This window comes from Microtus pennsylvanicus, chromosome 22 (genome assembly GCF_037038515.1).
Source record: "Microtus pennsylvanicus isolate mMicPen1 chromosome 22, mMicPen1.hap1, whole genome shotgun sequence".
Classification (NCBI taxonomy): domain Eukaryota; kingdom Metazoa; phylum Chordata; class Mammalia; order Rodentia; family Cricetidae; genus Microtus; species Microtus pennsylvanicus.
In genome coordinates this window covers 16,090,255-16,103,078 of record NC_134600.1, presented here as the reverse complement: position 1 = coordinate 16,103,078, position 12,824 = coordinate 16,090,255, and the positions used below count along the sequence as shown (strand labels likewise).

Here is a 12,824-nt window from a genome sequence, read left to right as displayed (position 1 = left end):
CATGAGGAAATAGACCCCTTACCAAGTGAGAGCTTGCATTCGTCTTCAGAGTCCAGTCGAGTCTGCCTAGAGACAGGAGGTCACTGGAACTATGTGAAGTTTGAAGAAGCACAGGTGTGGATGAGTGTGCGCGCACTGGCCACTGCGCTGAAGAGGGAATCCTGAGAGTTGACGATGCCTTCGGCTTGGGGAGGATCCCAACTGAAAGCTGCACGCGCCAGCTCCGGTTCAGCTCAGTGACTGGAGAGTGGAAGGATTTGGCTTCTCTCCATTTTCCTCATTTCTAATATTTTGACGATGTTTTAAAAGCAGAATTCCTTGACAGCTCCAGGGCAGGCGGCGAATTTCTGAACCATCTGTGACGATGGTCGCCTGAGAACCAGGGAGGCACCTGAGAACACAGCCCTCTACAAGGCTTTCCCACATCCCCTCAACAGGTTTGCTGGCAAGCTGCTGCCACACGGCTGTGGGAAGGCACGTCCTCTCTAGGAGCATGTGACCACTTATCGGAATAAAATGAAAGAGGCCAGGAATGACTGTTGGAAACGGGCCAACAAATATCCCACTCCTGAGGAGAAAAAGAAATGCCTATAAAATGAAGTGGCCTATATTGAGGACACTAAGGGCTACAGAAGTCAGACAAGAAATAGGGAGAGGATGCTGATTTTATTGTCCTCTTGGTGGTGGTGATGACAGTTAGCTGGGGTATACATCAGTAGGGGAGTAACTACCTGGTATGTTTGGTCCATACTGCTGTGTCCAGTGGATGAGAACTCACAGGCTTGAGGTCTGTTTGTGTACCGATTGCCAGAGAGCCTTTGGGGGTCTAGGACCCCTGAAATCACCCTCAGTTCCTAGCTCACCCTTCACGAGCACATTGAACAACAGTGATCAAGATCTGGTCTCTAAAATTACTTTATGTAAGTTCAAATATTGACTACTTAAAACATCTAATCACCTTCTGACAGATCACTGGACTTCTGTGCTTCCATTTCCCCAACTAAGAAACGGGGATAATGGATGACCAGTACCCCTGCCACCCCGAACCCAGCTCAGGGGCTTGTGAGAATAAGTATCTGTAGGTTTCATGTAACGAGACCTGGCATCCAGCAAACAGTGATTACCTTCAGCTATCAGTGCTATAATGTTAAAAAAAACCCAAATATAGGGCTGGAGAGATAGCTCAGTGGTTAAGAGCATTGCCTGCTCTTCCAAAGATGGAGTTCAATTCCCGGCAACCACATGGTGGCTCACAACCATCTATAATGATGTCTGGCGCCCTCTTCTGGCCTGCAGACATACACACAGACAGAATATTGTATACATCATAAATAAATAAATATTAAAAAACCCCAAATATAACTTTAGACTAACAGGAAGCTAGAAAAAAGGAATATAGTATAGTCATATCCTATATCCACTTACGGTGACATCTAACATGACCAGAATGCAATGATTGATCGGGAAAGACTTGTGCACAGGGATGTGACCTGGTCTTAGACCTTGTTCTGCATTTTACAGTGTTCCGAGATAACAGGTATGGTCGGCTTGAGGTCCTTAAGGGACTGAGGAGCCACGGCAGAAGTGTCAGTTTAACTGAGCAGCACTTAGAAAAGCTAAACTCTTGTTACTCAGAGACCGGACTCTGGTCAGGTCTGCCTGGGTAACATCTCTTCTTTTTCGGTAAAACATACCCTATGATACAATGAAATATGCATTTTAAAGCTTACTTGTTGAACTGCCTTTGGATTGGCACCAACTTTTAAAGAAATGAACCTTGCAAGGTTTAGGAAGTTTTGCGTCTTGCCCATTGTTTCTATTTTAGTTATTCTTACATGTATGACTTGAACTTGTGGGTCCATGTGGCGGCCTCCGGCAGCTTTCCACAGTGGGTGCTTGGCCACCTTGATGTGTGTTCCGTGGATCAGACTCAGACAGCGAGGCTTGTGTGGAAGTACTTTTACCAGCTGAACTACCTCACCAGACCTTGGTTTTTGTTTTTAACTTTTACTTCTCAGGGCTGGAGAGATGGCTCAGCGGCTAAGAGCACTGGATGCTCTTCCAGAGGACCTGGGTTCAATTCCCAGCACCCTGCACGGCAGCTCACAACTTTCTGTAACCCCAGTTCTATGGGATCCCCCTCCTCTGGCCTCAGCGGGGACAGATACATATGCCGGCCAAGTACACAAAACAAAGGTTATTCGTGTACGCCTGTCTGAGTTACGGGTACCCTATGACTACAGACACCCACAGAGATCAGAAGGCCTAAGAGGCCGTGGAATCGGGATCGCAGGCAGGAGTGTACTGCTTGATGTAGGTGCTAATAACTAACACTGGCTCCTTAGCAAGAGCTGTAAGGACTCTTGATCGCTGTTTGTCTAGTCATTGGCTTTGATTTTTCAAGACAGAGCTGGTACGTAGCTCGGGCTCGCTCTGAACTTCCCTCTTCCTTGCATCTGCTTCCTCAGTGTAGAAGTATCTACAGGTGTGTGCACCGCCACACCTGGCCCACTGAGATGTAAACATTCTGCCCCTGCTAGCACTTAATATAGGTCGGTGCCCCTAGGGAGGAAGAGCTCCAAGGAGCCCTGCATGGGAGCTCAGGGTGCTCAGACCACGGGGGGCATGGCCAGGGAGCAGAGACTGCTGAGAAGGGAACCTGGCAGGCAGGAGAGAAAGGAGCCCTGAGGCTCATGTACTGAAGCTAGGGTCCCACCATCAGCGCTACCCTGCAACCTTCCTTCCTCTTCTCAAGTCCCTTGCCTTTCTCATCAGGCTTTATCAGGAAGAGGTAGAGCTCGGGCGTCAGACCAAAGGGATTGGGGCAGTCCATGGCTAACTGCAGACTACGGCTCGCTCGTCAAAGCCTTGAGGATTCTATGCTATACTGACCCGTGCTCACCATCTTTTTTTTTTTTTTTTTTTTTTTTTGGTTTTTCGAGACATGGTTTCTCTGTGGCTTTGGAGCCTGTCCTGGAACTAGCTCTGTAGACCAGGCTGGTCTCGAACTCACAGAGATCCGCCTGCCTCTGCCTCCCGAGTGCTGGGATTAAAGGCGTGCGCCACCATCGCCCGGCCAGTGCTCACCATCTTTAGGCACATTCTTGGTGTATCGCCATACCAACAGCCATCTCCTCAGCCCCACCTCCTTCCCAGGCTGATAACCACGGTCCTGTCTATGGATTTCTAGACTACTTCAGAGTGGAGTTATAGAGTGATCACGTGTGCTTACTGACTGTTCTGTCGACAGCCACCAGAGTGTTCCTGACTTCCGGCTACTGTGAACACTGCTGCGTGCCTCTGGCTGGCGTGGAGCTCATTAGGTAGACCAGGTTGGCCGTGATGATGATCACCCCAATGTGCTGACCCTACTGCTGCTGCCTCCTGCACACACACTGAGTAGTAGCCGCTGTTTCTGGAACTCACGTGTGCTTACTCATTGTTCTGTTGATAGCCATCAGGGCGTTCCTGACTTGTGACTACTGTGAACACTGCTGCTGGGCACTGCCGTGGGCACCGCAGCTGAGGGCGCCATTGGCATGAACACTGCTGGAAAACTGTCTGATACCTGCCCTGCCTCCTGAGCACAGACTCAGACCCAAGCTGACCCCTTCCCGAAGCAATCAGGGTGTCTTCCACGGCAGAGCTCACTCCGCTTTCCCTGCCTACACTCAAAAGATTAGGATTTGGAGCTGTGGAACACTGGCATGAATAATTTGTAACTGCATAAATGCATGTGGCGATTCGACTGTCGTTCATAAATACAAAATTTTATTTGCACTTCATTAGTGTAGAAAGACCACGATGCTTCTCATACCACAACACTCAGGACACGCCAAGTTATTCAAATACTTACTTATTTACCTTGACTAAACAAAACAGTGCAGCTTAATAAAAGATATACCAAAGATAGCGTTCACAAATTCCCTATCAGACCAAAAAAGAAAAAAACCAAAACAAAACAAAATAAAAACGAGAAAACTTGAACACAGTCTAGGCTTAATAGGAATAGGCTTCACTGTCGACGGGAGAAGTTCATCATTACAAAGATACAGGATGTTTAAGCAAACGCATGTGTATTCTTCCATATAGTAAAATGTAACTCTTAAAATCCCTATAAACAGGATTTGTGTAGGACAGCAATGTGGTTTTAAAATCTTTTCTATAGTTTCAAAAACGTGTCTTCTTTACTTTTCTTTATCCTTCTTTCCCCCTTGTGCTGGGGATTGAAGCCTGGGCCTCATGAGTGTTAGGCAAATGCTCAGCACTGAGATACAATCCCCGTCCAACAGTCTTTTCTCTATTGAATCTTTGTTGTTCTTAATTGCTTAGGTCATGGCCAATGGAAATCCCTAGACTATGCAGCCACGGGACCCAGTCCCATCCAGCCCTCCGCCTAGGAAAAGCCTCTCACCACATAGCCCGACAGATAACTCTGTGGGCGAGGAGGAACTTTGCTCTGGGGCAGAGACACTCCAAACCTCAAGATGCTACGGCTGGGAAAGCCTCGGAAATAAAGAAAAAGCAGTTGTCGTATCTTCTTCTTCAAAAATCTTCAGTTTTGTAGACTTTTCTTTGAAACAGAAAGCGAAGCACCCGGTCCTCTCTTCTCACTGAAGTATCTGCCTCGTAGTGTGATTACCCAAGGACATTTACAGTACTCAAGAGATACTGCACTTTTCTTCTCTCCCATTCTTCATATTCGAAGTACTACGCCTCCCAGTGTATGGACGCTACACACTGGGGTACGGAGGAGATATAATCTGAAGGGAAGTGTGTAACTTAGAACCCAACCTTACCCGGGATTGCGTATTTGCATATTTACAAGTTAGTGTATACAGCTGACTCGGGTTACAAAGTGCGAAAGGAAATTGTCACATGATTGTAGTGCAGAACAGAATGGTTTCCCCCTTCTAGGAATCGTTTGCACTCTGTCTCCAAAGCAGCAACTCAACAGCATCGGACATGGGGTCTAGGTGGAGGCAGCTCTGGTGGGATCTCAGGCTCTGGTTGTAGAGAGAGGATGCTATTGGATAACTCGTTTCTCAAAATATCAAGAGGCATCTAAAGGACAAAGAGAGAACACAAAGACCTTAGTCTTGCAGGTAAGAGGTTATGTTCTAATTGTACAGCTTTTGTGCATGTGCCTGGGTGTTTTCCATGTGTGTATAGGTCTGTGTGCCACATCTGTGAAATGATGAAATCAGAAGGCAGTGTTGGATCCCCCGGAACTGGGGTGCTGGGAATCGAACCTGGGTCCTTTGGAAGAACAGCCAGCATTCTTAACCACTGAGGCATTTCCCCAGCCCCTGAAGTACTGTTTTATAATGCCTTTGGAAGAGGCTGGTGTTTGCCCAGCATGTGTGAGGAGACCCTAGGCTTGATCCCTAGCAACGTGATTAAAAAACAAACAAATAAACAAAAAAAACCCCACATTCTTTACACTATAATAAAAATTTACTACTATAATAAAAATTTAACATATTAATCAATAAAAAACTGGTCCATTGTCTGAAGAAAGCAGCAACCTCTGCCAGGCTTCTGAATCATGTCACATCTGTGACAGTATATGAACTCCCTCCTGGGGCCTCAGTGACATAATCGGTTAGGGCTTAATAGTTAGCCAGCCCTCTCTACCTGGAAGGTTCTCCACTGCCAGATTCAATGAAACTCTGACGGAAACATCTGGGAAGAAATAACCATGTCTGTAACAGGTAGAGGGTCCATAAAGGGCACAAGCTGCAGCTGTTTACAGAGCATTGAGTCATCTAGTGATGGTTTTCAGGGTTCCTAGAGTCACCCCTAACTAGTGACTGGAAGGGGTCCAAGGAGAGTGCTGCTCCTCAGCGGGGCTGCCCAGCACCCTCTGTGAAGGTCCCCATCCAGAGAGAGGCACCTGACGACCAGCAGCTGTGTTCCTTCTCCAAGGAAAGCCTACACCACAAGGGGGCTCCACATTAAAAAGGAAGTGTCACATGAACACAGTACTTTATTTACCTGTAGTGCTGGACACTGAGCCCGGGCCTCCTGACGGCTAAGAAACACTGTATCACATTTATATTTCTATGTTGCTAGGCAAGAATCCAGGGCCTCAAGCATGCTAGGCAAACGCTCTACCAGTGAGCCACGCCCCCGCGTCCCATGGCCATCAGACCTTGTCTAAGTCACTCCAGAACATCCTATCTCAAGCAAGTAAACAGACTGTCTATCAACCCTAAGCACTCCCAAACCCCTACGCATGAGCAGCAGCTGCCATGGCAGCCAGTCGAGAGGCACATTTATTTATTTTTACCTTTTTCAGAATGTCATCAACGAGTTTCAGAAATATCTCATCCACGTTGAAATTGTCCTTGGCGCTGGCTTCACAGAACCGCATGCCAGTTATCTGCTGTGCAAACTGAGAAGACACGTGCCCGTTTTAACGTTGGCACACCAGACCCCTGACAGGACCACAGACTCTGTGCTTTACCACCAAAGGTGGGGGCGCTCAGGGTCTGTACAGTCCCATTTATGTTCAAATATCAGGTTCATGTGTACAGCAAATTTCTGTAGCAATACATATAACAAAACCTTTAGAGACCTTTAAATCCTATTATGCATGTAAGAGTCTAAATGTACAGTGTATCTGACATTTAAAATATGAGTTTCAATGCTTCTTCATGATTGGATCCTTAGCAGGAAAAAAATCATCAAAGTAAATCTTGCAACCTAAAAACATTGTTTCTGTACAAAATGTCAACTTACATAACAATACAGTAGATACCAATGTGCTTTTGCCCTCTGCTTCAAATGGATCCAAAAAGGAGGTAAGTGAGCAACCAGAAGGCTGCGCCTGGCACTCACTGCGCGTTACCAGCCCGTGAGCGACCGCAGGGCACCCACATTCACGCACCTTTTCCCCCTGCTGCTTGGAGATCTCTCTGTCTGCTTCACAGTCCAGCTTATTTCCAACCAGGAGAAGCTCAGCGTCTTCTGAAGCATACTGTGGGGTTGTCAGAGACGTCACACACGGACAGGCAAATGCAAATGCACACTTGTCACCAGTTACAAACTGCTCCTTCTCTCCACTGCCCCTGAGCACCTCCCGGGATGGGCAGGGCCCTCGGTGTTTTGGAAAGTACCTTCTCAGAGGTATGGACAACTACCATGGTCCTGGTCCTGGCCTTGGCCCCAGCCATTCTTAAGACTCTGTTTAGGAAATGACTAAACAACGGTCAAAGCTATGTACTCAAAAATGGTCATCAACTGAAAAAGGTCAGAGTTCAACAAAATGGGTAAAGAATGAAGCAAAGTGGGTAATACCAGAGTGAGTCCTTTTGTCCCAAGAATATTAAACGACACAGGAAGGCCCTCACGGTTAAAAGCTGGTGATAAAATGGAGTCCAAGATTTTAAACTTACTTTTATGCTGTAATGAAGTTAGTATTAACTCTATATCCAGAACAATTTTAAACTGCCTCTGCAAGGTTTAAAAAAACTATAGGTATGCTAGTATCTCTAGAATAACTCATTCCATTTTGTGTGCTTTAAAAAGTCATTTGAAGTACACTGCATGGAAGGAACCTGAGGATCATGGCCAAAGCACTCTTGCGGCTAGGAGAAGGGGTGGGAGCAGCTCCCTATGTGGGTGTCTTGCTGACATGGTGGGACAGTCTGGCCCAAGTTGAGCTTTCCAGAAATGATAGCACTTAAATCTTGGTTGTGTACACCTTTGATCCCAGCACTTGGGAGGCTGAGGCAGGTGGATCTCTATGAGTTCAAGGCCAGCCAGGGAGGGCTACATAGTGAGACTCTTGTCTCAAAAAAGAGAAAAGAAAAGAGAGTTCTTTTTTTTTTTTTTAAATATTTTTTATGGTTTATTTAACTTTTTTATTTTATGTGCATTGGTGTGAATGTGTCAGATCCCTGCAACTGGATCTTCAGACAGTTGTGAGCTGCCATGTGGGTGCTGGGAATTGAACCCGGGTCCTCTGGAAGAGCAGTCAGTGCTCTTAACCACTGAGCCATTTCTCCAGCCCCAGAAAAGAGAGTTCTTACACAAAGAATGACAGATAGAACACAGGCCAGGCCAGGGCATCCGACCTTGGTGGATTTGCAAACCCAAAAACCCAGCAGGCCCTCATTCACTCAGCACATTTCAACTATAAAGTGTGCACTGTCCGCAGGAGCAACTCCAAGGTTTCAAACACAGGGACTCTTCCATGGCACACAACCATCTGCTAGGCATTTCTAAAGGTGGGGGCCTACAACCATAAACATGGATCTTAACAAATGCTCAAACATCTCACAGGTTCTGAAAACCATTTTCAGGAATGTAAGCCCCCAAAGACTAAGACCAGGGGTGGGAGGTAGCCCAGTTGGTAAAATGCTTACCACCAAGTATGAGGACTTTAGTCTCAAGTCTACACACCATGGGTGTGGTGTGAATGAGATGCCTGCCTTAGGCTCTGGCATCTCAACACCTGCTCCCCAATTAGTGGCATTGTTTGGGAAAACTTAGGAGATGAGGCCTCGTTGGAGGAGGGAGGTAGCAGGGGTGGGCTCCTTGTTGGAGGAGGGAGGTAGCAGGGGTGGGCTCCTCATTGGAGGAGGGAGGTAGCAGGGGTGGGCTTCTCGTTGGAGGAGGGAGGTAGCAGGGGTGGGCTCCTCATTGGAGGAGGGGTGTAGCAGGGGTGGGCTCCTCATTGGAGGAGGGAGGTAGCAGGGGTGGGCTCCTCGTTGGAGGAGGGAGGTAGCAGGCTGGGCTGTGGGAGTTAAACTCACACCATCTCAAGCTCTCTCTCTCTCTGTGCTTGGTGTTTAAGGGGTGAGCTCTCAGCTTGCTGCTCCAGCTGCTGCTCCAGCTGCTGCACCTGCCCCATTTTGATGGGGATGAACTCTGATCCCTCTAGAACCCTAGAACTCTAAGGCAGAACAAACTCTCCCTTCTATAGCTCACCTAGGCCACGGTCTTTCATCACAGCAACAGAGGGTAACCAATCCACCATGCATGAATGCTGACTGAAGGAGAGTGTTTGTAATCCCGTGAAGGAGAGATAAAAGAGGCCGCCTAGCCCACTAGTCTTCCTAAAAGGTGAGCTCAAGAAGGAGAAAAACCCTGTTTGCCTGGCCTGGCCCAGAATCCGACTCTGATGGTAACTTCCATCTTAGCCTCACAGTGCACCAACCAGCTCTTGTACGTATGATTTCTCTGACTCTGAGCCCCTCTCACTGCCTGTGATTTCTCTGACTCTGAGCCCCCCTTCACTGCCTGTGATTTCTCTGACTCTGAGCCCCCCTCCCTGCCTGTGATTTCTGACTCTGAGCCCCCCTCACTGCCTGTGATTTCTCTGACTCTGAGTCCCCCTTCACTGCCTGTGATTTCTCTGACTCTGAGCCCCCCTCCCTGCCTGTGATTTCTCTGACTCTGAGCCCCCCTTCACTGCCTGTGATTTCTCTGACTCTGAGACCCCTTCACTGCCTGTGATTTCTCTGACTCTGAGCCCCCCTCCCTGCCTGTGATTTCTCTGACTCTGAGCCCCCCTCACTGCCTGTGATTTCTCTGACTCTGAGCCCCCCTCACTGCATGTGATTTCTCTGACTCTGAGTCCCCCTCACTGCCTGTGATTTCTCTGACTCTGAGCCCCCCTCACTGCCTGTGATTTCTCTGACTCTGAGCCCCCCTCACTGCCTGATTTTAGCTGGCTTTACAAATCACTAACTCTGGGAGCCGCACAGCTGAACCACATCCGATCAGTCTCTCACTACCTCTGCTGCAGACAACGCTTCAACCCCTATAATTTTATTAAACACGGGTTTGATTTTGTTTGCATATGTGCGTGCACACTATATGGCTGTGTATGGAGGTCAGATGACAGCTGGCCGGAGTCAGTTCTCTTCTCCACGTCATCAGGCGTGGCAGCACCCTCACCACTGAGCCCTCCCACCAGCCCCGCTGATGGCTAGGTTATGTTTTTAGGGACTTGAAGCTGGCCTTACTTTAAAAAAAAACAAAAAACAAACCTGACTCTTGACTTGGGCCTCTGGCCTTCTGATATCATGAGGACTAAATTCTTCCCTCACTTGAGGATGCCCCACAGCTAACACCACCACTGTGTATGAAGAGCTTCACAGCAGATCACTGATCCCCTTCACCTCTCCCCCCATCCTCAGCCATCTGCTCTGTCACCTCATAAACATCCCTACCTACCCATGGAGGTGTACTGGAGACTAGAGCCTTCTCTGTACACAGACACTCTCCTGTGGCATGAGAGTAACCATGTACCCAGTGACCGATGCCAAGCATGGGGCAGGGAGAGGGTAGAGCCAGTGTCTGCTTCATTCTTGGTTGTTGCTGAGTTTCTCTATGTAGCCCTGGCTGGCCCGGAACTTGTCACGCAGACCAGGCTTGTCTCAAATTCACAGAGATTCACCCACCTCTGCCTCCTGAGTGCTGGAATTAAAGGTGTGCACCACCATGCCCGGACCCTAACATACTATGAAGAAGCACACAGGGAAAGCTGGCTTAGCAAAACCAGAAGTGAACCTTTGCTAGTAGCTAAGTGACACCAAAGTACCATCAGGGTTGAGTACAATTTACACAAAACCCGTTTTGTGTTTGTAACATAAAGGAATCGATCATCTAAATATTGCCCATGGAGACAGAATCTCAAACTGCAGTTAACTGTATATACACGGTCACATTTCAATCCCAACTGCTCTGTCTTCTAAAGGTGTACTGCTCACACACATTTCCTAGTGGAATATACAGGTCCCATTAACCATGAAGATACAGAATTTTTTGTAATAACTCAATTTGAAGCTGAGAGAAATCGTCTCTTGTTCAAAACGAGGAACCAAAAGAAGCTGTAGACAATTAGATCCCTGGACCACCTGTGGGTTCCAAAAAGTACATAAAGAGTGTCCACACGACCTTTCCTGCTTCTTTAACTCCGAGCAAGAGGAAAGATAGAGCAGAAAGAGTAAGTAAGGATTTTGGCAAGAATGAAGGCTTGTTTCCTTGGTTACAAGCTGATTTTGGGTATTCTATTCCATCATTGCCTTATCTCTAACAAGGTTGCATAAGGACAAGATGACATTTAGTCCACTAAGGATGCTATATCATCCTCCATCACTCTGTTCCCCTCTTCCTTTTACGAGTAATGCTATGATGCCCACAAACCGAGAGCTCACAGCAGGAGAACGCGACACATACCTTATCAATCATCTTCATCCATTTTGGCAAGTCATCGAATGTCTCTTTCTTGGTGATGTCATAAACTAATATGATCCCCTTGGCACTTCTGTAATAGGCTGAGGTAATGCTGTTAAATCTCTCCTGTCCTGCCGTGTCCCTAGAAAACAGCAGTAGCAATCAGTTCCCAAAGCAAGTCTACATGTTGGTGCAGACACTTGCTCTGCTCCTCCTCCACCCCAGCCTTACAGGCGGAGAGAAGTTCAGGCTGTTAAAAGGTTAGAAGACTCGTGGTTTGTCTGTCTACAGACTGACAGCTAAATCGCATAACTGGAGACAGATTACCCACGCAATCAACCAGCAGCTAACCAGACTATCACCCTTCCCCAGAAAGATTACCCACACGATCAACCAGCAGCTAACCAGACTACCACCCTTCCCCAGAAAGATTACCCACTGCGATCAAGCAGTAGCTAACCAGACTACCACCCTTCCCCAGAAAGATTACCCACACGATCAACTAGCAGCTAACCAGACTACCACCCTTCCCCAGAAAGATTACCCACGCGATCAACCAGCAGCTAACCAGACTACTACCCTTCCCCAGAAAGATTACCCACGCGATCAACCAGCAGCTAACAAGACTACCACCCTTCCCCAGAAAGATTACCCACGCGATCAACCAGCAGCTAACCAGACTACCACCCTTCCCCAGAAAGCCACAGCAGGCAGGCCAGGACATCAAAACATCGGGTCATCTGCTTCTTTAAGATAAAAGGAGACACGGCTCTCACAAACACTGACCTGCTTTTGGCGCCTGACTGAACGCTTGCGGCAGGAGAAAACGTTCCTTAGAATTACTATTCTGCATCCTCCAAATAAACACGCAGGCTATTTGCCACTCCACACTAAACTGTGTACGACCACACCACACGACTGAGCACAGGGAGAGTGAAGCCTCGACTCCACTCCACAGGATATTACCCTACTATCTACTGTACGTCAGGTTTGTTGATCTCTTTGTATGAGTGTCTTGCTGCATGTACATGTGTACCACCCATGTGCCTGGTGCCTGTGGAGGTCAGAAAAAGGCAAGGGATCCCCTGGGGCTGGAGTCAGGGATGGAGCTGGGAACCCACGTTGGGTCTTTTGCAAGAGCAACAGGTGATTTTCACTGCAGAGCCATCTCCCCAGTCTCCACAAAGGTGTCAACTATTGATGGAGGTGTCATGTTAGAAGGACAGAGAAGAATCCTAATACTCTCTCTCTCTCTCCCTTCATTTGCAGGAAGCTTAATTCTCACTGTCATGATAAAGAGCTCATTTCAAGCCGGTGGTGGGGCCCACACCTTTAATCTCGACACTTGGGAGGCCACCGCAGGTGAATCTTTGTGAAGTTGAGATCAGTCTGGTCTACAGAGTGAGTTCCAGGACAGCTAGAGTAGTTACACAGAGTATCCCAGTCTTAAAAAAATAAAAAAAAAGCTCGTTTCTAGAAATGTGGGTTTTCTGCTCTCAGTTAAGTCACCACCTAATAGAGCAGCACAGGATCTTATTATCAGTTCTCTCTTTGCCTTTGGAACAAGCTGAAACATTCCTGCAATTCTGTTTTGCCAGCTTGGTAATTTAACATTTAAAATATTTATTTTTAAT

General features: G+C 47.5%; 1 protein-coding gene across 1 annotated transcript in view; it reads right to left on the bottom strand.

Moving 5' to 3' along the window:
• Positions 1-3,749: 3,749 nt before the first annotated feature.
• Rab12 (RAB12, member RAS oncogene family) overlaps positions 3,750-12,824 on the bottom strand; it is a 29,769-nt gene continuing 20,694 nt past the window's right edge. Inside the window, exons 3-6 of the mRNA XM_075956427.1 lie at positions 11,194-11,332; positions 6,893-6,982; positions 6,293-6,397; positions 3,750-5,064 (exon numbers count right to left, since the gene is read on the bottom strand). Coding sequence (XP_075812542.1) covers positions 4,951-5,064; positions 6,293-6,397; positions 6,893-6,982; positions 11,194-11,332 — 448 coding nt within the window. The 3' untranslated portion in view covers positions 3,750-4,950. The remainder of the gene's footprint in view (positions 5,065-6,292; positions 6,398-6,892; positions 6,983-11,193; positions 11,333-12,824) is intronic.